This window comes from Phoca vitulina, unplaced genomic scaffold (assembly GCF_004348235.1).
Source record: "Phoca vitulina isolate PV1807 unplaced genomic scaffold, GSC_HSeal_1.0 scaffold6, whole genome shotgun sequence".
Classification (NCBI taxonomy): Eukaryota; Metazoa; Chordata; class Mammalia; order Carnivora; family Phocidae; genus Phoca; species Phoca vitulina.
The window spans coordinates 14,004,714-14,030,614 of NW_022589709.1; the positions used below are offsets into that span (position 1 = coordinate 14,004,714).

General features: G+C 43.0%; 1 protein-coding gene across 2 annotated transcripts in view; it reads left to right on the forward strand.

Moving 5' to 3' along the window:
• DOCK2 (dedicator of cytokinesis 2) overlaps window positions 1-25,901 on the forward strand; it is a 475,105-nt gene that overhangs the window by 160,279 nt on the left and 288,925 nt on the right. For both annotated transcript variants that reach the window (XM_032403689.1, XM_032403690.1), the window contains 3 exons: window positions 10,458-10,566; window positions 20,040-20,110; window positions 22,126-22,232. In XM_032403689.1, coding sequence (XP_032259580.1) covers window positions 10,458-10,566; window positions 20,040-20,110; window positions 22,126-22,232 — 287 coding nt within the window. The remainder of the gene's footprint in view (window positions 1-10,457; window positions 10,567-20,039; window positions 20,111-22,125; window positions 22,233-25,901) is intronic.

Below are 25,901 nucleotides of genomic sequence, written 5' to 3' on the forward strand. Positions count from 1 at the left end.
AACACATGTTTCATGCATGCTGGGCTCTAAAACTTGGTTCTTGTTTTAAGCCCTTGAGTTGATAATTAAAGTTTCTATCTAGTTGAAATATTTGTCTAATGGTAGAGGTTTAGTTTGCATTGGCAATCAAGTGTTTATCAAACAAGTATTTATTAAGTAGCCAGTAGACAACTCTGCTAGGCACTGGAAATACGACAATCAATTGGACAGACTCAGACCTAGTTTTCATGGGATTTTATAGTCTAGCTGGGAAAGTCATTTATGTCATTAAGCAGATAGTCTCATGGGTGCATGTGAAATGTAGGGGAGGTATTTGAGGTGCCCTAAAGGCTTGGAATAAGGAGGTCAAATCTCATCATGGGGTCAGAGATGCATGTGGTGGAAGGAGTGCCCACATCCTGGAGGAAGTGCCATCTAAGCTGTGACCTGAATGATGAGTAGGAATTTCAAGTGAAGAGAAGGAGGGTGTAACTGGTGAAAATAAAGCTGGAAGGAGGTCCCTGAGATAGTAGGGAGCTTGACTCAATCGAGCTGTAGAAAGGCCAAGGTGGCTGGAATTCAGTGATGAATGGAGTAGTAGGCGATCACCTGGAGGGATAGGAAGATCTCCAAGTCCTTGAAGGTCAGGCCATGGCATCTGGACATTATTCTGAGGAAAATGGGGAGCTATTACAGGATTTTGAACAGAGAATGATATGACACTTTTGTTTTTAAAATGCTCCCTCAGACCATTGTGTAGAAAATGGATTGAAAAGGGGGTCTGAATGAAGGAAGAGAGGTGGGTTCAGAACCCCCTACAGGTTAGACGTGCTGGGGCCTTGGATGAAGGTGGTGACCATAAAGATGGAGGGTAGCAAGTGGCTTTGGTCACTCTAGTTAACAATACCATATTACATACTTGAAGGTTTCTAGGAAAGTAGGTCTTACACAATTGTAATTATGTGAGGTGATAGTTGTGTCAACTAACCTCACTGTGGCAATCATTTTGCAGTATATACATGTATCAAGCCGTTATGTTGTACAACTTAAACTTACACAATGTTATCTGTCGATTATATCTCAATAAAGCTGGGAGAAAATGGCTTTGGGAGGTGGAATCAATGGGACTTGATGAGCGACTGAGAGCTGGCAGGTGAAGAGATCCATCGAGACCCATGACTACCTACCCCAGGGTGCCTGTGGGGCCATATGCCGTGCTGGTGTACTCTGCAGGGTGAGCAGGCTTGGTCTTGGATGATCAGCATGCCCTATCTGACTCTTTGACCATGGAAGCCCATGAAGAATCCTGGAGCTTTCCCCCAGTGGTAATGTAGTCCACTTATTGATGAGGGAACCAGCACCCAGAGCAAAGTAACCTGCTAATGGTCACAACACACACTAAAGCTGGAGTCTGGTTTAGAACTCAGTCCTCAGACCCACACCACTGCTCTTTCTGTCACACTGCTCTCTGCTGGTGGCTTGCCTTGCTCTCAGCTATTGTACTACTCAAATGAGGTCTTCAGTAATGAAAAACTTGACACATTTGAACTTCACTCTTCCTCAGGTGTTCCAGATTTCAAAACAAAGAGTTTTACTGCATATGTATTTTAAAACCCAGCACCATTAGTAAGGAAAATGTTAAAAATTCTATTTAACTCCACATACCAAATGTCAAGGCTCTCAGTGGAAAAGAGCAGGAAACCTGGGGTTCATTATCCTTCTCAGGAAGCCACAAGACTGCAAGGACAAAGTTCAGATGCTCCTGGCATGACCACAGTTTAGAGTAATAATAACTTGACATTTCTTGGGCAGTTGTCTCTCTAGCTGCAGTCCATGCCAGGAACCAGGAGTTGGTGAAAAATCAGCATTTAGATTCTGTAATTGTAGAGGGAAAACTGCCTCTAGTTGTCTGACCTTGTGCTAGATCCCCTGGCTGCAGCCCTACTTCCCTTGATGAAAACAAGAGAATTCAGGAAAGACTTTGGGGAAAAAGATTATTGTAGAAAGGAGCTGGAAGGCAAGAAACATTCACCCCAGAGGAAGAGTAGATATCTTTTTTGAAAATTAAATGTAACATTTACTTGTTTAAAAAATCATAATATAACATAGAATTGTATAAGGGGACTGTTGACATACACAATCTCTTTTCTAAGAGGTAATAAAATTATCAATTTGCATATAGATTTCCAGATTTTTACTAAGGGTGTGTATGTGTCTATGTGTGTGTGTAATCATTCTGTAACTTAATTTTTTCTGTTATCATTTAAGATATTATGGACACTTCCTAGGTCACTAAAAAACTGAAAGAAGAAATGGTCAGAGAAGCAGTCAAACCCAATTTCTTCTCAGTACCTGAACTTTTAGAGCAACTGGGCCTAAAAAGAAAATGCTAGAAAGACTGTACTGAATATTAGCTTCTCTTTCAAGTAAATGATGCAACCTATATTTTTCTTTATATGTCTTGGAACCCGGGGGTGGGAGCAGTGGGAGGGAATGTGTGTGTGTATGTGTGTATGTGTGTGTGTGTGTGTGTGTGTGTGTGTGTTTCTGTTTAGGAGCATTGTTTTGGGAGCACTCAATTTCTAATTATATTGAGAGAAAAACCCTGAATACCATTTTTCATGCTAATGGAGAAATTTACTTAAGTGCAGAATTATGCAACTGAGTTCTTCTTGCCAAATTACATAAAGCCTGCAGCTCCTCTCAGTAGGATGGCGGGGCACACATCACACTCTATTCATAACTTAGAGTTCTTTTCAAGGCTTTTGCCTGCGTCTTATTAGCTACTTACTATTAATTTATTGCACAGGGTTGCCGTATTTTAAAGTAAAGTGAATGTTTTGGATGGATTGTTTTCTTTCATTTCTTCCATGTTGTTAACTTCTATTTTTTTGTTTAGGCTGTTTATGCTTCCACCTGAGGCAGTTTTTCTTCAGTGACAGCATTAATTTTTGTATGTTCATCCTAGACATTTTTCAAAACAGGATCCCCACATATTGAGTTTGTCTTTTCTTCTCTCATCTGTAAATCATTCTTCCCTGGGGTGATTTATAGGAGGAAGACTGTTTACTGAAACTTCTTTGCAGTTTGCCCTAAGGGGGGATTCCTCTTCAAATGTCAGACTCTGGAAAAGTAACATTTAGAGGAGAAATAATTCTGTTATTGACAAAAGGGTTGACACCAGGAACTGGTCTGAGCCCTCTGCCTCTTGGCTGCTTCTCTCAATTAGATGAAGTCTTCATGGAGTTCTCTGGGCTACCAGGCTACTTGACAATTCACACAGGCAACATGGTAGTTATACTAGTCCTTCCTTGCATGGTCCCTTTCAAACTTGGCTCTGCTCTTTCTCTTCTAACAGAATAATGCCTTATGTTTCAACTTTGTTACCCTTCAAAAGAGAATTTCTCTGGTCACTGTCGAGCTGGACGGCTCACTCTAGATTCACTGGATCAAAATTCTTTGTCTTAATCTGCAATTCCAGATTCCTTTTGGGTTTCTAGACTTTGGTGTTGGGGGAAGGGGTCGGGATGGTGACAATGACCATGCAGGAAAGGGGTGAATCAGGAAGAGGGCCCTCTCATTCATGAATCCTTTCCAGCCCTATTGCTTTGACTTAAATGTGCCTGCTGAGTGCACTCAAGTGTTTCTTTCTGTAAATAGGATCAATAAATGCAAGGATGATTTTCAGACAATTATTCTTCATCCCAAGTTGGAGTAGGGTGTGAGAAAGACAGAAAGGGGGGGGGAGAGGGAGCAAGAGGGGGGAAGAGAGAGAGAGAGAGAAAGAAGGGGAGAGAGAGGGAGAGGAAGGAGGGAGAGAGGGGGAGAGAGAGAGGCAGAGAGGCAGGCAGGTTTGGTCTTAGAATGTTGTGATTTTTCCAAGTAATCACTCTTCTGAAACCATAAATGGCTTAATGGTTCTTTTTGTAAAGTCACTAATTTACACCTACTCTAATAGAGCAAATTATTGGCTTGAGGATAGGAAAACCAGCTGTCACCTTGGATTTAGAGCTTGAACAGAAAAAAGTTAGAGCCAGCCATTTAGCTTCCCTGGACAATCCTGTAACATCATCCCCTGGGCAAATGATGCTTTCCTACTCACCCTGACTTGTTCCAGTTCCTGGCAATTGGCTATTACTTTGCTTTGTCCTCTGGAGGTAGTATTGCCTAGTGGTTAAGAGTGAAATTTGGAACCAGACACACTCAGACTTAAATTCTCACTCTGCCTTTTACAAGTTGGGTGACCTTGTGCAGTTAGCATAGTGCCTGGTACATAGCAAAGGCTTAGTAAGTAGCAGCTATTAGTAGTAGTAGTAGTTTTAGTAGCCAAGGGAAAAATAATAAGGCTGCATAGCTGAAGATGACTATTAATACTATCTAGTTCAGATACCATTAGAACTAGCTGAACAGCTTTGAGTTCTGGATTCATAAGATATTTCTGTACAGCTACATTGAAGGTGCTGAAGTTCATTCATTTAATACTTTATCATTAGTTGATGCATTTGTTTAAACTCCCTTTTGGTGTTCCAGGCCTATTGCTACGTGGACGTGGGGATATTATGACCGGAATAGCCGCGACTCTGCCTGCATGGAGCTTATCCTCCATGGAGGCAAGCAGGCAAGTGGTGGTGGTGAAGAATGAGGTCAGACTCTGGAAAAGTAACATTTAGAGGAGAAACACAGGGAGCCCTCAGTCACTGTGATAGTCTGCTTTAACGTTGTGAGGAGTGCACAGCATTCTTTAAAGAAATTCACTAAATAAGTGACCTCCCTTCCATAGTATTCCTCCAGTGCCTGACATCACATTTGGGGGTATCTCTTGACTTGTGTGGCAAAGTAGCAGAATGATATAGCATGACCTTATTGTTGAGTAATTTTGTCAGATCATAGAGGCATTTAAAATAGATTTTTTATTTTAAAAAGCTTCCAATTAATCTGGCCTTGCTCCCAGGCACTTGTGAAATGAGTCAGGTATGTGTCTCGCCAAGAGCAAATTTAGGTGAAGATGTGACCAGGTGAGGGAGACCAAGGAAAGCTGGGGCCCAGGCCTAATCCTGCAGGGCATTTATGGGACTGCTGGGGAGGAAGGAAGGAGAGCAGGACAAACTGTGGGGGTGGAATGGGAGGGGGCTGTTGAGGGCAGAGAGGTGCCACCAGGTAGGCAGTCACCGTGATAGAGCCCTTGTTCCCTCCTTTGCTCTTCTGTTCCTCTGCTTCATGCCTCTTTAATGTCTTTTCCTTTTTCTCATATGTAAAATATGAATAATAATAGTCTGTACCAAGTGAACTAATCCATGTGAAGAATTTAGCGCAGTGCCTCACCCTTAGGAAGTGCTCAATAATATATTAAACTTTTATTATCCAACTTTTCTCACTATGTGGCAATATGTAATTTACCTGCTGGCCTGCCTCATGATTTCTCTGGGAATGGAGACTGGCCTTACTCATATTTATCTACCCTGCAGTGCCTGGCACACAGTAGGTGCTCAACAAATTGTATTTGTCTTTATGAAGATGCTGGGTTTTTTTCCCTTCAAAATGCTTATGAAGCTCTAGAAGAAAATTATGGTACTGTATGACAATAGCTAGCATTTATTTAGTGTTTACTATGTGCTAGGCACTGTGCTGGTTGCTTTGCATGCATTATTTGCTTGTAGGACCACCTTATGGGGCTAATATCATTTTACTAATGAGAAAACTGAGCCATAGAGAGACTAAGAAACTTAGCCAAAGCCACCCAAATGGTAAGTGTCAGAGCAGAGTTTGGAATCCACACAGTCTTACCTAAATTTCTGTATTGCCTTAAAGAGGTAGGGAAGAAATCAGGAGGATGCCTGTGAACGTGGCTCAGAGGAGCCGGAAGTGGCCAAGGCATAGAAAACAAAGCGGGCCTGGTGTGCCTGGAAACCCACCATCCCTGGATTCTAAAGTGAATCTTCCTGCTATCTTTCCAAGCCTGAGGATGCCTTGGTTAGATTCTGCTCCCCTGGGCTGCTGGCCTGAGGTTGGCATCTCCATTTTAGGCTGGGGCTTTATGTACCTGCATGGAAGAGGAGGTGCAAAGCATTGTACTCGCCATATGGGGCCCCATTTGCATTTAGTGAGTGCTCAGCTGTGCACAGTGTCTCCTTAATGAATCACATGCAAGCAGAGCATCGCTATATTTATCCAAGCCCTGGGAGCTGGAGTGCTTGCTGTGCTTGGGCTCACATGCCCCAGAACAGTGCCTCGCAGGTTGTTCCAGTTTTCCTTGTGGTCAGGGCCTTCGGGCCCTTCAGTAATTCCTTCCCTGGCAGGATCAGCTGGTTTCTGAAGCATCTTTCTAGGCATGCTGAAGCCAAAAAAAATGTTTCCCTCCTGAAGCTATAAGAGACCAAGTGCTAAAAAAGGACCTTGAAACCACATCTGCCGTGCCCTTGACTTCAAGGCCACACTTAAAGCCTTGCAGATAGATGAAGCATTTTTTTTTCTTTTCTCTTCCAGCTTCTCAGGAGAGGCCCTACAGTGCTGAATGGGCCCCATCATCAGTTTATTTCTTGCATGTAATCTAAAACCCTTATGTATTTTATTTGCCTTAGTCACTCCTTCCTGGAAATACTCCTTTTATTTGTATGTGCTCAGATGAGAGAGCTTCTCAGTATGATCACTTCTGTGCTTGGGAATCAACAACAACAATAAGAATAGTAGCTGATATTTACTTAACACTATTAGGTGCCAGCTATAATATTAAACACTTGAAAGACATTATCTCACTTTTTCCTACCTCAAAATCACCCTTTGAGTGAGCATTCTATCTCCATTTTGTCAGTAAGGAAGGTAAAGAGTCCAAGGCTGCGCAGTCAGTATACAGAGGAGTCTGGCTGGAGAGCAAAGCCCTTTACACCAAATAGCTGTTTGCGCCACTTCTCCTGCCCAACTGCGTTCAATTTCTCCAGCTCTTCTTCCCATTTCTACCAAGTAAAACCCCAGGCTTAAAAATTCTCTCTCTCTCTCTCTCTCTCTCTCTCTCTCACACACACACACACACACACACACGACCACACCCACATTTGCTAAGTAAGACTGCAACAACTTTGCTTAATGATGTAGTCACTGTTAAATGCAAGCCATTTCCCTACAGAACTGGTTTTTTAATCTTTGATGAAACTTAGGCAGGTGTAGAATATTTTTCCTTCCCTGGACTAGAGTGTGATGTTTAGGTACTTCACTTGTGACATGAATAATAGGGAGTAGTTTGGATCCGCACTGAGGCAGATGTCCCTGAGCTTGGCCTCCTGGGATCCGTGCCTTCTGCCCTCCCCTGTTAGAGTCTCAGAGCACAGAAGGAGAAGAGTGCCAAGTTCTGGTTCAAGCTATAGCACTGGCACAGTCTGTGACCTAGAGCAAATCAGATTTTTCTTAGTGGTAGAAATTAAATTCAGTTTCTTATAAAGTTTAAAGTTGAGTGCATAGCCTGGACTTGGTCTCATAGCCTAAATATCTCTTTTCTTTCCTACCTCAGTCAAATAACATTTAAAAGATGTCAGTAAAGCCAAGTCACTTGCCCACTCTGGCCCTCGGTTTCTTCTGTATAATGGGAAGCATGGACTAGATGTTCACTGGCCTTCCCCATAGCTCTTGGTTTAGAACTCCAGGGGGCAGCAGGAAGAAACCCACCCCAATCTGCAGAGCTCTGACCAGACAGGGTTGCAACAAATCCAACCAGAGCTAGTTTAAGAAAAAAAGGAATTTATTGGAAAGATATTTGTGCAGCTCATACAATCCAAAAAGAGTTAAAAAACCACACAGAGAGGTTTGGGAACCAGGGCAACCTCAGGGATCTCTTTATCAGGAGTTCATGGACATTCCCCTGGAGTGCTGCCATTAAGATGAACCCCAATAAAGCCCATTTTTATGTTTCTGTGTTAAAAAAAAATTACAAATTCCAGGGAGAGAGCCACCAAAAGACCATTCAGTTATGGAAGGTGGGGGGTGGGTAGGGTAAAACAATAGGAAAAAGCTGCTGAAGGCCATTCTTGTAGGCTTCACAAGTGGTTCCCAAGAAGAGGACCGGGTGGGAATCCTACCCCCTTCCCCATGCAAATACACTAATAAGTATGCCTTACAGAGGAAGTCCATATGTATGTAAATAATGATGACTCTATCATGGGCAGCCATGCCTGGGTGTTAAATGTTGAGTGGGAAACACTATAGACCATAATAGGGATTGTGAGATCGCTTAGTAGACATTTTCAGGCAGCTGTGGCTAGTGGAAAGAGTAACAGATTTCAAGGCAAAAGGCTTGGGGGATGGACCATCCATTAGCTTAGCTTTGGGCACAAAGAAAAACTAAACAATGTCATCTCTTGGGGAAACCACCACCACTTTGAATTAGGATCCTGCCTTCCTCTCTACCAGATCTGGTCTCATAGTTTGAACTTTGATGGGATTTGGGCAAGTTTCAACCTCTCGGGAGTTTTCTGTGTCCTTATCTCTGAAGTGGGAATGATAGTAATATTCCTAAAATTACCAACAAACGACAGTTAACATTTGCTGGCACAAGGCATATGCTGAGCACTTCACGTGTGAGCTGGTCTCTTCACAGTACTTGGGCACAGTGCTGTTATGGCCTAAGTTTTGTAGATGAGGAACCGGGGCTTGTGGGAATGAAGAGAGGCAGTAAAGCATGGAGCAAAGTGCTGCACAAAGTGATCGAGAGGGTGGGCCCAGGAGCCGGATGGCCAGGTATGAGTGGCTCTAACACTTCCGGGTGTGGAGTCCTTGGGCATGTTGCTTGAGGTTGATCACTCTGTAAAATGGGGATAATGATAGGGCCCACCATAGTGTGGTCGTGAGGGTAAGTGATTTAGTACGTATGTAGACAGTGCCTGGGGCCGAGCAGTGTGCAACAACATCTGCTGTCATTAATAAGGTTTTCCGTTAGTACGGGGCAAAGTGGAGGTTGGAGACCCAGAGCTGATGGACTCTAAAACACATTGTCTATGGTTGACATCTCTGTGCTGACAGGACAAGAAGGCTCAGAAGGGAGGAGTTTAAGAGAGGGGCGAGGGCACAAGGGAGGGAGAAGGAGAGAGAGCTGCTTCAGGACTCTTGGCTCCTCTCACAGTTTGTCTCTATGACCTTGAACTAGATACCCAGAAAGTCAGAGCAATCACTGGGTCCTTGTAATTGATTGGAACATTCAGTACGGGCTTTCTCTTAAGCTTCTGACCTCAGGGGGGCTTTAGGAAGCCGTCAGGAAAAAAGAGAAGAGAGGCAGAGAGTGACTAACATACAGAGAGAAAGATGGAGTCAGAAGAAAAGTGGAGATGAACATAGTGACCCAGAGAGACAGAGAGTAAATAATACTCACAAGCAGATAAGCAGACACATGTTTAAAGACAGAGAAAGGCAATAGAAGAGAAGCAGAATGAAGAGAAAAGAGGGGTGGGGGATGGGTGGGAATTCAGTGCAGACATTACATGATGGACTGCCCTTTCTGTGGTTGATGGAGCAAACAGACCAGTAAAGCGCTGACAGCTTTATCTAAGGAAAGCATCTTCCCCCACAGCTGCAGCAAGTGGCGTCTGACTGTGGAGGGCAGTGACAGGGACACTCTTTATCTGAACTGGAGACAGGAGCACTCTTCTCTGTATTTCACGCAGGATGCCACAGATTAGCCTGAAGATTTTTCACGGTCGGTGATAAAGCCTTGTTTGGAGAGGCCTAGGGCTGAACGACACTCCAAGGCCGGGCCAGGAGGGCCATAAGCCTTAGGAACCTGGAGACACATTTTATATGAGGGGATGGTTTCTATAAAAAGTTGCATGTATATATTCGTGCTGGCCTTGAAAATCTCTGCAAGAATATCCATCCAAATGTTAACAATCCCTAATCTCGAGGTAGGATTAATGAGGAGTCTCACTTTGTAAGTAATGTGTTTCTGTTATGTTGGCATTTTTGACAGTAACAATATAGAGCCTTTATAAAAAAGAGGAACAAAGTTTCAACTAGGTGATAAGCACACTCCTTGAAATGAGAGGGCCGGGGACACAGTGGCCCCTGATATGGAACAGGCAAGTACATATTTGTCTGATAAGCAGGCAGTGGCTAAGTGGAAGGGCGGTAGACTTGAAAATATTTCTCCTTGATTCTTCCCAGAGACTTTGGAAATCTGGTAGCCACAATCTCCCTTCTGATTCTTGCAGAAGAGTGAAATTATGAATGTCTCCTTGGCTTGGATGAGTTTCATTCTTTTGAGGTTCTTCAGGGTTTAAAAAAAAAGGCAGGAGTCAGTGGGAGGGTATCTGTTCTGTGCGTGGACAGAGGTTTTCCTGCGAGTGAATGATGGCTGGAAACACTGCTGGCTCAGCACCCCGGCGCTGAAGTCCCTGTCTCCCACCCCTCACTCTTAATCTTAAATGAAGTTTGTGGCTGCACACACTTTCAAAGGTATTGCCTATAGGCTTGAGAAATGACCCAGATGTGTCTTCTTTCAGGCTTTATGAAGGCAAAGAACAGATGGAGTTTGAAGAATCCATGAGACGGCTCTTTGAATCCATCAACAACCTGATGAAAAGTCAATATAAAACAACCATCCTTTTGCAGGTTGGTTTACACTACAAAAAAAAAAAAATCTCTTTTCCTTTGGTCATCCGATAAATACCAGCATGGTGAGATAATGTCTACTTTTGCTTGAATATGTAACCCTGTCTTAATTGAAGGCCTGGGCTGGCCACATGGTACAAGGATCATGAACATCAAGGAAAGCACATTTATTGTTTGTTTCCTGTGAGGGTAACAGTGCCTCTTTTTAAATAACTCTGAAGCTTTTGCTACCTGGAAGGAAATAGGTCAAACCTGATCCACTTCTAATGGTGACAGTGGTGGGGCGTCTGGATGACTGAGTCAGTTAAGCGTCCAACTCTTGATCTCAGCTGGCATCCTGATCTCAGGGTCGTGAGTTCGGACCCCGCAATGAGTTTGGGCCCCGCGCAGCAAGGAGCCTGCTTAAAAAGAAAAATAATGATGGTAACAGCGGTTAAGGTGGCAGTCTCTTAAATCCTCTACTTTTGATTCTCAGCACCATAAGCTCAGATCCCCTTTTGGGGTTAGAGTCTCCTCAATAAACAGGGAATACTTTGGAGAGAGGTCCTCTAATTTATGGTTCATGATGCTAATGTACAAACTCTATAGATCTTTGAGAAACCTTGAGTCCCACCCCAAGTTTGAGCAAGAGTTTAGCAGCAGAGAGGCTGAATGAAGAGGCTGTTTCAGGGAAGACTTCCTAACTTTCACAAGATTGACTGGTAAGTGTGCAGGAAGGGCTGCCTCATGCCATATGAATAGGAAACAAATGCATTTATTGAAACTAGCGAGTTAACACAGATTACTTGTTCTTCTTTTAATCAGAGTTATCCTTTTAGTTGCTAATTTAAGTATCTGCTGTGCCTGAGATCACCCAGCCCCTGGCTGGAATGGGTGAGGTGCTAGTGTCCAGTTAGAACGGAGGTGAGGAGGCAGAAGCAGAAGTCTGTCTAGGCAGCGTCCGCTGCTGATGCCATGGGTTCCCAACTTTGCACATCAGAATCTCTTGGGGATCTTTAATAAATTCTGATGCCTGGTTACCACCACCAGACATTCTAATCTAATCAGTATGGAGTGTGACCAGGGTAAGGGGAGTTTAAAAAACTCCCTGGTGTGAAGCAAAGTTCAGGAATCATTCTGCTAGTTGCTTCTTTTGATTGAACAAATGTTGGCGACCTCTGTGTGTGTGTGTGTGTGTGTTTGCATGTGTATGTGTGTGTGTAGAGGGGGGCTTTGTCTAGTTCACCAATGTATCCTCAGCACTTTGAACAGTCCTGATACATAGCTGATGCTTAATAAATATCTGTTGAACGAATGACTCTCAGGATAGGTGTGCAGATCTCCGTTTCATAGATGAGGACATTGAAGCTCAGAGTTGATACCACTTTGTCGGGCTCCACTGCAGTCAAGGGCATGGCTGGCGTCCAGATCTCCTCCTGCCTGGCTCTGAAGACCGTGTTCTGAGCTGCTACATTACCCTGTTCTTTACACTATACATTTAGCACCTGCTGGAGATAAGACTGTTTTCTTCGGGATGAGTCTTACTGTTTTCACCTTCCCTCCCCTTTTGTTGTTGTTGTTGTTGTTGTTGTTGTTGTTTTAAGTCTTCCCTCATCCTTTTACGAACCTTCATTATTTTACAACAAAGGGAATAACAGGAGCAGGGGACAGCATGAAGAAATGTGGTAAGAGCTGGAGCCTGTCACCCCGCCTGTATCATATTAGAAGCAGCTGAGCTTCCAGGGAGAGGTGTGAGGTTGTTCGGTGAGGGCTGAGGTTGACTGGTTGCAAAGGGAGAGGCTGCAGCATGGAGTCAGTTCTGAAATAGCTCCAAGGAAGCTGAAGTACAAAAGCAGAAATGCCGGACAAATGAAGGAAGACAGTTGGTGGGGAGGAGAAAGGAGCAGATGCTTCAGAGAGATAGAGGTGCCAGGAGAGAGACAGACCACTGACGTTGAGAAAGCCGGAGGGAGGCAGCTCTCATAGAGCCACTTTTTCTAATTTCAGCACCTATTTCCCGGTAATGAGCTACATGTACCTTGGGGGAAGGGACAAAGGGACAGAGGGAATAAGAAAGGGCAGAAAGAAAGGAGGAGAAAGAAAGGAAGCTACAAAGCAAAGAGGAGCCGGTGAGCATCGTGGCACTGAGGAGACATGGATGTTCTTCTTGCTCAGCTGTATGACCGTAGGCTCGTCATTTAACTTTTCACAGTCTGTTTCCTCATCTGTAAGACTTCACTGTTTACGTGAGGATCAGATAAACACTGTCTACGAAAGAGCAGATTGTAAAATGCAATGCAAATGCAGAGAACTAATGTGATTATTATGGTCTGGGTATAAGCCTTTTTACTCAAGTTCTTACTGTCTGGGAAACTATGTTAGAAATGCTTTATTTTCCCTGGGATTTGGGCCAGGTTATGCTGGTTTCTCCTCACGGATTTCCACCCGAGAGTCTTCAAAAGGGACTTCATCTCCTTTTTAATTTGCTCTGAGGGCCAAATTTAGCTTCCAGGATTTACATAAAATCAATAATACTTTCTACCTATGTCTATGGTTGCTGAAAATTTGTCAAAGAAGGATATAGCCTTATCCAAATATGGGAAGCAACAACCTTTGAAGATTTAATGCCGTTTTAAGGTGTGATGTGTGGGCTGATGAGGGGAGGGGGTCAAGGCCGTGGAATGTTAGCAAGCTCCATACAAGGAATCTTCTTGAACTTTGGCATTTGCTACTGGAGAGAGACCTCGGTGGGAATTAGGCATCCACACTTGGGCATGTAACATTGGGCAAACTGCTTCAGTTTTCTGGACCTCTGTTTATCCTTTTATGAAATGGAAAGCCTAATGTCTAATTTAGAGGAAATATTGAGAGGATTAAATAAAGCAATATATATAAAGGGAGAAATATAGGGCCTATTACATATTTCAATTTAAATAGTTTTTAGCCATTTATACCTCTCCCTTCTTTACCTCATCATTAAAACAGAAGTTTTTGGAGCATTTTCCTAGAGTAGGAGGGGATATTTATATTCCTAACCTCGTCACATGAGGCTGAACAGTTTTAGGACGATTGGTTATTCAGCTAGATCAGGAAACATAGATATAAATTTCAGGGAGAATAAACCCACAAGAACTGACTCTATGGGAAAAAAAAAAAAAAAGGGATGACAAATAGTATAGGATGACTGGAGTCCTGATTCTGAGCCTGCATGGGGTATAGTGGGAGAGAGTGCTGTGATCTATTAGTGGTGTCTGCCATAAGTTTTGGGTGAGAGTATAGAGTAAGAACGCCAATGAGTGCAACTTTACACCTCCAGCTGGGTAGCAGCTGATGGTGGAAACCCTCATTCATGCCTGCTTTAATTTAGCGTTGAGCAGATCTGGTTCAATCAATTTCGGCTGTGTCCATTGTGAGTTCTGGGATCTCATCAAGTTATTTCTCATTTCTAAGACTCATCCGGTGTTTGTGAATTGCTTCGTGTGGTTTCCTTATTGTTCAGAGTTGGCATGACAGCAGCTCGCTCAAAACTATGGAGAATTAAAAACCAGCAATTCAAAGAAGGTAGAAGATCATTAAAAATACCTTCCATAGATTGAGTACCTACCATGTGCCAGGCATGAAGCTGGGCTCTTCACATACAGTGTTTTTCATCCTTCCAGAGGTTTGCAAGGAATCACTGTCTTCAGTGTCCACAGGAGGCTCATAAAGTTAAATAATTCATCCCAAATTATACCTATCCACAGTGGTGGAGCTAGGATTTGAAAGTACCCAGGTCTCTTGACTCCAAAGTTAGTGTTCTCCCCACCACAAGGAATGGATTAGGACAGGGGTTTCCATGTATTTTCAGTAACAGGCCATAAGCTTAGAAGTCCCTGTGTGTGCCAGCCCTGTGAGCATTTCTGATAAAACTGATGGTAGGTTGAGAGGATCAAAATCAGACATGAGTGAACTGGATGTAGCTCAAATGTGAGGAAAGGGCATTTGGTGACATTAGGCAGACCCATTTGTCCCATTCTCCTTTAGGTCCAGGGTTCATCACACTGCTCCAATTTGATGGTATGAGTGAAAATAAATGAACAGCATGTATTGAATGGTATGCTCCCTTGGCCACTATGATTGTCATACATGGTAATAATGCCACTAGAGTGTCTGTCTGTCTTTTGTATCCCCAGTATCTGAATCAGCGACTGCCACTTAGTAGGTACTCGAATGTTTTTTGGCTAACCAAATGAAACAATGAATACCAGCTTCCGCTGTTTTGTGTTTTAGCATTTATTATGTATCACACATTAGGCTGAAATCTTCACATATATTGTTAGCTCATTTGATTTTTATAACAACCTTATTAGGCAAATACTCTTCTTATCTCTACTTTACAGATGAGGAAATGGAAGCTTAGCAAGGCTGAGTAACTTAACCACAACTAAGAAGGGGCAGGTCTGGGATTTGAATCCAGACTGTGTAAGTCCAGAGTTTGTGCTCCTAATCACCACTGAACAAAGCATAGTTTCATGAAAGACCCAAGTCTTTCCTGCAGAATGTCAAATGGATAAGTAATAAGCAACAGTAAGCAATAATAAAGAAGGATAGATGTTCGGTCCATAGTCATGAAGGCAAGCTAATTAAGGATGCCTTTTTCTTTCCTCTTTTTTTATTGTTTATTGGTATAAATTGTTCAAGTGTCCAACTAAAGGAAGAAAGTGGTCTATTCTTGCGAAGGGGCCCCCAGGCTGTAGGCTGAATTCCCAAAGTAGGAGAAATGAAACTTACTATTTAAATTGTCCTTTTCTCAACCATATACCCCATACTTAGGGGTAATGTTTGGGGAGGATGGATTCAGTGGTGGGGAGGATGAAATTTGTTTCAGTGAGGCTGTTGTAGGCATACTGATAACTAACATTTAATTTTCACGTTGGCCTTAAATTAGGTAGCTTTGTTTCCTTCATTCTCCTGGTGAGAAAACGAGAACACAGAGAGTTAACCTGCTCAAGGCAACATAGATAAAAGTGATCCACAGGGACTTGACTCAGACAGTCAGCCTCTCCAGCCAGCCATTCAGAAACAATGAACTCCCCTGCCCCCACCAAGCCATGGGGGCCAGCATAATGTTGGCTTACACAAAGTATGGAGACATATGTATTCTGGAATGTGTTGGCCTGTCTTTCCTTCTCTTTCCCTGAAAGATTGGTGAGGAGGCTGACTGTCCTGAGAGAGCTGCGTGTATTGTCCTTAGGGACAGCGCCATATCTCTAAGGAAGCTGTCCTCTTCTGGTCATGCTGTGGTGCACTTCTATGACATTGTCCAGTTTCCATGGACCTTGACCATCCAGTGCTTGGTGAAAATAAAAGGACTGAAAATTGGTGGGATGGAAATACCGTCTGTGCTCTTGAATGAGGTAGATGTCTAGAGCTCTTGTAAAACCTTGCATCACCACAAGACATGCTCTTTTTGGCTAAAATTCTGTCTACTGGAATCTGTGCAGTTCACTCTTACTCCGTTTGGAGGGGGAGGGAGCCTGGAAACAAAGAACAAATCCCCTTTGAGTTTGAGGGAGTGTTTGGTTTGATTTTTGTTGTTATTTTTAAATAGTTGCTGTTTTCTAGCAGCCCAGGATTATCAATTCTGGGGAAGTCCATCTGGATAACAATCATCTCAAGTGTCCTCCCATAACTTATCCCTGGGTCAGTGAAACCAATGTTGCTTGGTTTGGATCTGGCTCTCTTCTTGAGGTTGAAACTAGCCTTTGAGAGGGGTCCAGAGTTGGTGATTAATCTGGGAAATCCTCTCTTGGTGCCACATGGTAAGCTAATTACTAAGTTGACAAATGTTTTCCTGGTGTCCATTCTTACAAACCCTGATACATGTGGTGAGGAAGATCCTTAACTGAGGAGATGTCAGAAAAACTGTACCTTCTTTTCAAAAATTATCCTCATAAAGAGGAGAAAGTTCTTTTTCTCCTTCTTTCCCCAAATCAGCCTTCTTTCCCCTATTGAAACCTTTCCTTAAAGCAGGGTGGGCAGTAGCCAGACACACTGGCTAGGGCCAAGTTGGACAGAATCAGGTACAAATTCTTACTATGCTGCATCTTAACTGTGTGGCTTCTGGCAAATTACTTCACCTCTCTGTGCCATAGTTTCCTTGCTGGTAAAATGGGATGACAGGATCTATTCATAGAGTGGTTGTAAAGTGCAGTGAGGTCATGCATGTAAAGCATTTGACACGTTTAAAATTTCCAATAATGGTTGTTATTTTAAAACCCTATAATTAATAATCCTATTATATATCTTTATATACATACACATACATAAACTTATCTGTGTATGTTTTTCTTAAATATTATATATAATACAGGAATATATACTGTGGAATGAAAATAGTAACATGACAATATTATTTTATGTATAAAAGTAGTATTAATGAGAGTAAAAATTACATCAGCAGTAAAACAACTTAGTTCTCAAGAGGCCAATAGGTCTAGAAAGCCAAGCTGTTTCTAGTTTCCAGGCCTTAGAAACATGCAACAAATGGAGGTCCCCAGGGGTCTTATGGCTGAGCTGCTCTGCCTTCTGGGGGAGCTTGCTGGTTGCACCTGCTGAACCTACCTGCTATCACTCCACTCACGTGGCTAAGAGCCGTGTGAAGGGGAGAACTATGGACAGGAGCCCTGGGGCCAGTGCTTCAGACTTTCTGGGTCAGAGGTGGGCCGTCCTTGTTGGAAAAGAAAACCACAGACCTGCCACTTCACTGTGAGGCCACCTGGACCAGATGGAGGTTTAATATTCTCCAGTGGAGTTGATAACACCCTCTGAGTCTCGGGGTGACAGCTACTTAGTTTGTTTTACTTTATTGCCAGCCCAGAGCTGAGAAGCTGGGAAGATTGGCTCCTTCTGGAACAGCCCTTGTCCCAGCCCCGTCGAACCCCTCCTCACTATCCGCTGAAGCATTTAAGCGTGTGTGTCAGTGTAGGAGTCCTGGTGACTGCTGTCCGGCAGCATGGCCTCAAAGCCCTGGGATGGCATGCAGCCCACCTGTGAAAGCCAGTAACTTGCTGTGGACAATGAAGTCCCGGCTTTCCAACTTGCTGAGGGCTCGATTTCTGTTTTTGTCCTCTCCCTTTGGTCTTAATTCTGATGAGTACATATCATACTTTGTCCAAGTGCTGGGGAGGGAGGGCAGGTGTTTGAGAGATGGAATAAGGTGAAATTCAGCACACGCACCTTGGGGGGCCTACTATGTGCTGGTCATTACAATAGATACACGATAGACTTTATTTCACATTACTCCCCTTTCCCCCACGTGAAGATGCTGAGGCTCAGGGTGTGAAGAAATGGGCCTTGGCCCATGCAGGTGCTAGGTGGAGCACTGTGGTTCTTGTCCAGGTCCCCCGGGGCCCAGAGCTCTATGTTTATTGGTCTAAGAGTGAATGGAGAAACAGTTTGCTGGGAGTGTTTGGACCAGTCTTTTTTAGGGCATATGCCTCGGCATAGAGCATATCTTTAGAATTTAGACATGGTAAATAGGTATTCCAATTGGGAAAGTGCAGCCTGCTGATGTGTTTGATTTGACTAGCACAGTGTTAGAACAGGTAAACAAGAATGACTCAATTCTTTTTTTTTTTTTAAAGATTTTATTTATTTATTTGACAGAGAGAGACACAACGAGAGAGGGAACACAAGCAGGGGGAGTGGGAGAGGGAGAAGCAGGCTTCCCGCGGAGCAGGGAGCCCGATGCGGGGCTCGATTCCAGGACCCTGGGATCATGACCTGAGCCGAAGGGAGTCGCTCAACCAACTGAGCCACCCAGGCGCCCCAAGAATGACTCAATTCTTTAGAGAGAGTGTGGGTTCCATGCACCTCCTTACTTCCCACGGGCCCAGACTCATCCCATTCATTCTTTTCTTTTGCTTGCCCAGCCTTTCAGGCTTCTGTTTTTGCTACATCTGTTTGGTGCTTCCTGATAAAAATGGCCCGTGACCAACTAGGTTGGAATGCACTGGATACTGTAACTGCTTAGAAGAATGTTACAGTGTGTCTTAGCATATTAAAATTCTGAAAAGTTCTGTAATTAAAAGAAAAAAAAAGGTCACTGGTTTATTTTTTCTTAAACCAGAGTTTCCCCGAATTATTTTATTGCAAAGCGCCTTTTACCTCACAGGATACCTACCTAACATCAAAGAACAAGGGTGTCTCAATAGAGCATCAGCTTTGGAATCTTGTTATCTCTTGTCATCTTGATTTGAAAGAATAAAAAATAAATTCCTAGACACAAAATCCAATAACTATAAAGTCTGACAAATCTGACAACATACAGATTAAAGTTCTTCTGTGCAGTGAAAGATATGGTAAACAAAGCTAAAAGACAAGCAGTAAACAATAGGACAAGCAAGAGGAAATTCTTCCAAATCGTGTTACTGCAAAGTGGTAAATTTTCTATGAAAACAGTATTTCCTTTGTAGGACTGACATAAGGTTTAACAAGATAATCTGTTAGGTGTTTGATGTCTGCCCCACTGAAAGTTCTCAGAGGATAGTCATAATTATTATTTATGTTAACTAGAAGCTCAGTTGTATATGGTTAGAAATAAGATTTTCTTTAAGAAATAAATTTTCAATATTTTTATTTTGATCTGATTACGAAAGGGTGATTGATACATGTTGACTATGGAACACTTAGAATATAAAGAAAAATAAAAAAGAAGAATTTTAAATGCATCCTTCCACTAGATGCTTAGGTATTATTTTCCAGCCACGTGGCTTATAACTCCTTCTGTAGTAGCCGTAGGTACTCCGCTGCTTTGCAAAGGATGCTGTGATGCGGGGGACTGGGTGGGTCTCATACCTCTGAATGCATCAGTCAGTTTACACAGAGGAGAGAAACCGGCCACCACAATGCACAGCTAGTACACTAACCCAGCTAGTGGTCAAAAACATGCCCACCATTGTTCACAAATTGGCCAGGGAGAGAAAATATGAATAACTCAGTCCAAGCTGTCCTTGCCGCCCACAAAACAATTCAAACACACCATCCATCTCCCAATAATGATTGAAGTTACCATTTAGCGGGTACCCAAAACATGCCTGGCTCTCTGTTGGATGGCTCATGTATGTGATTTTTAATTTTTCCAATCAAAATAGGTATTATTTTCCCTATTTTACAGTTAAGGACATTGAAACATCAGAGAGGTTAAGTGTTTGTCCAAAACCACATGGTTACTAGGAGTAAAACCAAAATTTGACAGCAGGTGTCTAACTTTGAAGTCTGTGATCATCATATACATTACTGCCTCCTTGAAGATACAAGAAGTTGTGGCTCACTTTCGTCATCACAGAAGTGCATGCTAATGTTTCAGTGTGCATACGGAGTCTTGAACCTCTGCAGGAGTGCCCAGGATTCAGGGTCATTTTCCCTTGATTCCTCTCATGTTGCAAAGTATCCTTACCATGTGGAGTTGTTGGATGTGGGCATCCCTCATGTTGGTTTCACTTTCCACCTAGGTGGCGGCTTTGAAATATATCCCATCTGTCCTCCATGATGTGGAAACCGTCTTCGATGCAAAGTTACTCAGGTGAGAGCTCACCATGTACTTTCCTGGGCTCTGGTGGCAGGCGAGGGGTTCCGAGGGAGGGAGAGGAGGAGTGCTTTTGTGGGGGATTCTGCATGGGTACTCAGAGCTGGGGTGGGGAGGGCACATGGTTAGGAACTTGGTGTAGGGCTTCCATTGTCAGATTTTTGCATTCCGGTTTTATTTTGCCAGACTTTGGTGAAAACCAACATAAAATAAACATCCTTCTTTGATGACACGAATGATACAGAATGCAAACATGTGGGTTAAAGAGCTGATAGTTGGTATGAATGTTGCCATCTCTTTTGGGCTTGAAGTTTATTTTGGGGTCCCAGTCTGTGTCCTGTATGCACTGTAGAGAGCAACCTCCAGTCACTTACAGGAATAATAGAAAGATAGGCTCCCTTTTGCCTTCTTCTTTACCCCATTTCTCTCATGAGATGAACACATTAGTTTAAAGTAATTGTGCTGTTAGAATAGAGGCCTCTACACCAGATATGGCCTTTCCTTCTTTTTCCTAAATTCACTTAAGTTCCAAGATAACATATAGAAGATTTTATTTTTTTATTATTATTATTATTTTTAAAGATTTTATTTGTTTATTTGCTAGACAGAGAGAGTGACAGTACAAGCAGGGTGAGTGGCAGGCAGAGGGAGAAGCAGGCTCCCCACCGAGCAGGGAGCCTGATGTGGGACTCGATCCCAGGACCCTGGGATCATGACCTGAGCCGAAGGCAGATGCTTAACCGACTGAGCCACCCAGGCATCCCAATTTTAAAAACTTTTTCTATTGAAATGTTTTTAGATCCAGAGAAGAGTTGCAAAGATAGTATACATATGCCTTTCACCCAACTTCCCTTAATAAGTTCAAACTTTACTTAGCTATGGCAGTCATCAAAACCGAGATGTGAACATCACTGTAATTCTATTCACTGCACTCCAGACATGATTTGGATCTTGTCAGTGTTTTCACTCATGGCCTTTTTGTCTTCATACCAAGATTTCTGCTGGCTTCTTTTCATCCTGCTAGTCTCAAACTAAACGGTATCTTCTCAGAGGAGCTACCGCTGAATACTGTAAATCAATTCAGTTCCTCCCCAGCCCCTACACCATTACATTCTAATACAACTCCCTATTTCTTGTCTTCGTTGCATGTGTCCTCTCATACTGATTTGTTTGCCTCTGTGTTGCGTGCCGACCTCCATGAGAATCTAAGTTCCTTGCCGACTGGGACCACGTCTGTTCCTATTGCATCCCCACTGTTGTGCACATTGCCTGTCACACATCAAATAGATGCTTAACAAGTACTTGAAGGAATGAATGAACACAATGAGCTGATTTTGGAAAGCTTGACAGGGGCTATAATTCTGTTTCAGTGGCGTTTTTATGTTCACTCTATCGGGGAAGAACTATCTCCTTTATCATGTCCCAAACTGCTTCTAACCCACAATTTTTCATAGCTTTTTTTTTTTTTTTTTTTAAATTAAGGACCCTTTTGATCTTAAGACTTATAAGGCATTACTAACTATAAAACATTAGTAAATAAAGTGGTATGGTAACAAAGTCAGAACTTGGTTTCAAATCTTTGTTTTTTGAGCCCCCTAGCTGTGCAACCTTGGGAAAGCTAGTTAACCTTTCTGAACCTTAGTTTTTCCACTTGTAAATTGGGATAAGTATTGTAGCTACCTCATAGAGTCATGAGGTTTAGATGACATAACAGACGTAAAGTGCCAAGCATGTGTCTGATACACAAAAGGGCTCAGGGTTATTGGTATTATTTTCAAGTTTTCACATCTCTTTGGATGCTATTAGGAGTCAACACTAACACCAACTACACAAAGGCTTATTATGCATCTGATGCTTTGCCAGGATTTGGTGGTGGGGGGGCGGCAAGGGAGCAAGTTGTATGTCATTTCTGCCTCCACAGGGCTGGCAGTCTGGGCATGGATTGTAAGTGCCAGGATGTGGGAAGCACTGATTTAACTGGCCCTCTGTACTCCTGTTTTTCCTGCCCTCAGCCAACTCCTATATGAGTTCTACACCTGCATCCCCCCTGTGAAACTCCAGAAGCAGAAAGTCCAATCCATGAATGAGATAGTCCAGAGCAACCTCTTTAAGAAGCAAGGTGAGTGCCAAGCATCCTGGCGGGGTGGGTGGTGCCAGAAACCACACAATGTACTTCACGTGCTCAGTAGGCCAGAACAGCCCGCTGGTGACTCAAATGTTGCTTCTGCAGTAACTCCCTTGGTCTGAATAAATGTGAAAAGTAAAAAGTGGCTGACAGCTTCAGCTATCAGAATCTAAACTGATTTTAAGAAGCTTAGGTTGCATTGTTTGCTCCTCCTGAGAGAGTTTAATGAGGTGGTAAATTTGGAGTCCTACACTTCAGGTCATTCTGCTGTGAGGTTTTTCCCCTACATGGTTTATATGTACATACATGTCTTCGACTTGAGCAGAAGTAGGTGAAGTTTCTTTTGGTAGAAAGAACGTGTCACAGAGAAGTTCTCAAAGTTTCTAAAGTGAAAGAATAAATTAGAGAGCTAATGCAGATTCCCATGACCCATCTCAGAGATTCTGATTGAGTAGGAATTTGGATCCATGTTGATTCATTACCTTTCAAAAGTAATTTACATTTTTCAAAATGAAAACAAAACAAACCCCTCTCTAATTCCTACTTCTGCTCAAGTTGAAGACATGTATGTACCCCAAACTGATCTCTGATAACCACCAGTCCCCTGACCAGGGCCCACTGCTAAGAGCCTTGGGGTGCCCTGTTTTTGAGGTTGGTGAGCTAGGTGGCCACACCTCTGGATATGGCCAGGCAGGATTAAAAGTCAGTATTCATCATCTACCTCATCTCCAGCAACACTTGACATTTGCAGCATCACACCTATCTGTGAGGGTGAAAAAAAATGACTTTTGAGGGTCAGCACTGTTTTCTTTATACTAAGGCCAACACTTCCCAATTTTTAATTTCTCTGTGTCTACACCGGTGTCAGTGATAAAATGAGAAGCAAACTGTGCAAGAAACAAGAGGTCTTAGAAAGCAGGGGATCAGTCATCACCCAACTGAGATTTATTCAGAGAGCTAGGCTTGAATATTTATGTAAATTGTCTGGAAATCACAGAAATATTCAGGAACCACTTCACTGTAAATATTCTTTTTCCCCAATGCCTGGTTAACACGGTGCATCCAAAATTGCTGTCTGAATTCCTATCCCTGGAGTTAAGGATAGGAGAAGGGCACACGAAGCAAAGTGTTCTGGTGATTTTATACTCATGTCTATGGCTTCCTGACCATTCAGACAGATGTGTGCCAACAGATTAATGCAATAAATATATGGTTTGTTTGTGCAAGGTGGTTTGTTGCAAGGTGATCAGAAACTAATCCTGGTAAGTCTTTTTGCGTTTCTTGTATACTGGGTTTTAAAAAGTGAGCGTTCTGTGGTTTTCACGTTCTGCCTTCCTCAGAATGAATTGCCCTCACTCTGAAGGCTTTGACATATGCCTGCCCCTTCCTGCCCCGGCAGTTTCTTCCCGGATTCCAGGTGGCGTCCCTGTAGAGATGAATCGGGTCCCACCCCAGGGAGGTGGCAAGGGTGACTTCAGCTGCATATGGTGCTGCACCCCACAGGCAGCAGAGGGTGGGGCTACTTGGCTTGCCTTCATTGTTCAGACTCACCGTCGTTGTCATTGTCAGGTGACCGGCTTAGCATGAGGCCAGATGGAGTGCTAGCACCATCCTGGATGGGGCAGGTGCTGTCCATTCCAGGCTGCTGGAAGTCAGAGTAGTTCCTTTACTGGAGTCACATCTCCTGGGCTGGTGATGGCCCCTGAGAGGGAGCATAATCCCAGAGCAGGCTGGACAGCTGCTGCTCACCAGTCCTGCTGTGTCTCTGAGTTTCTGATTCAGTAAAAACCCTCCGATTAATATTAACAGACAGAAGGCCAGCCCCTGTGTTGTACACAGTTAGACATGAAATGCAAAATTCTTACCTTTAAACACAGAGACTAGAAATAAGTGAACAGAGAACTCTTTGGGACCCCTTTTAAAGGGGAGGCAATATAAAATTAGTCTATCCATCCTTGGTTCGCATGTAAAAGCAGTATGTATTAAAGGTAATTCCTCCCCCACGATTGATTTGCTAAGTGAACCCTCTTCCCAAAATAACCCCAAAGGGAAACTTCAGCTCATACCCCTTCTTAAGTGTTCAGGTTCCAAATGAATAAAATCTGAATCCACGTGTGCTTACTGGGTGTCACTGGCTCCTGGGTGAGTGTCTCCTTTATACCCTTAAATAAGGTGAGTTTGATTCCTTGGCCAAGTTTGAGCTGTAATGAAGTCCCTCCTGTTGTTCTCCCTGTGAAGTGTCCTGTGCCTTAGGGATGGGATTTGCTTTGAGCCTGCACTCATTTAACTGCCAGATGTGCAAATTGTCTGGAGTATTGTCGGTGACATTAGCTTGTACTCACAGCCTTAAACATTTGTACTGACATCAAGCAGAGGGGCCAGAAGGCTTTTAGGCACTTTCTGAAATGTTGGCAGACTATCCTATTGGCCTATCTTCAGGAGGATCCTATGGAGAAGGGGGTGAGAGAAGGTTTACCGGTTAATGGCACTGTTCTTGTATCTCACTAGGCCTGGGTTGAATTCCTGGTTCGTCTTCTTATCAGCTGTGTGACCATCGGCAATTTACTTAAGCTTTCTGATCCTTAGTAAGCTCATCTGTAAAATGGAAAAATAATAACAATATCTATCTTAAAAGGCTGTTGTGTGGGCTAATGAGGTGAATAATGCTTTTAAAATGCTTATGATGTCATAATGTCCTATACTAAGTGGTAGCTGTTATTATTGGTGGTGTGGCTATTATTTCTTCTGCTCCTTTCATTTTCCTAGCTTCTGTTCTGACCTTCTAATTCTTTGCAGTAAGGGGGTCCCTTCATGTTTGACAGTTGCATGTAGCCCTAAGCCAAGCTTCCTTGTTTTCCTGGAAGCTACATGTATATCCTCAACCTCTGAGAAACACAAGACTTAATCAATAACAGGGCCTTGGCTTGTATGTGCTTCCCACTCTGGTTTTGAATGGTTTTGTCCAACCTTAATTTCATTTCTCCATAGTTTTGCAAAGGGCCCATGCTATGTAAGCCTATAAGAAGTGGAGGTCAGGGCGAGATGTTTGTGCTTTCTTGTTTTATTGTTTATCTTGCTGTAGGCCTCAACATAGTTAAATAGTTTGGAACAATTGCCAATCATCCTTTATGATGGTTTGTTCCATGGGGCTCTTTTAATACACACACACACTTTACCCCTTTTTTTCTTTCATGGAAGCAATTAGTCTCAACTTTTACTAGACCTGTGATCTTGAGTAAATTACTTAATCCTTGTAAATCTCAGTTTCCTCATCTGTGAAGTGGGAATAACCACAAAATGTGTCTCATTGGGTTGTCAGGGGCATAATATGGCTTTTTAGCCTCTGGAGTGAGAGGGTTAAAAGAGTCTCAAACAGCCAAGGTCGCATAGGGAATGGATCACCTAGTGTGAATGACTTCAGGGTTCAGGGAGAGGAGAACTAAGAAATCTGTGGAGACTAATTTGCTGTCTTCTCCAAGTCAAGCTCAGACTTGCCTTCTGGTGGTGATGGGAGAAAGGAATAGATGTGCCCTCAGAAAGCTTTGAGGGGAGTCTAAGAGAAAAGCAAACCTTATGCGCCTTTGGAACAGATTTGTCCCTATGAGAACCTAATCTCTAAGTAATGTGTCTTTTTAGTCTGATGCTAATCAGATGAACCATCTG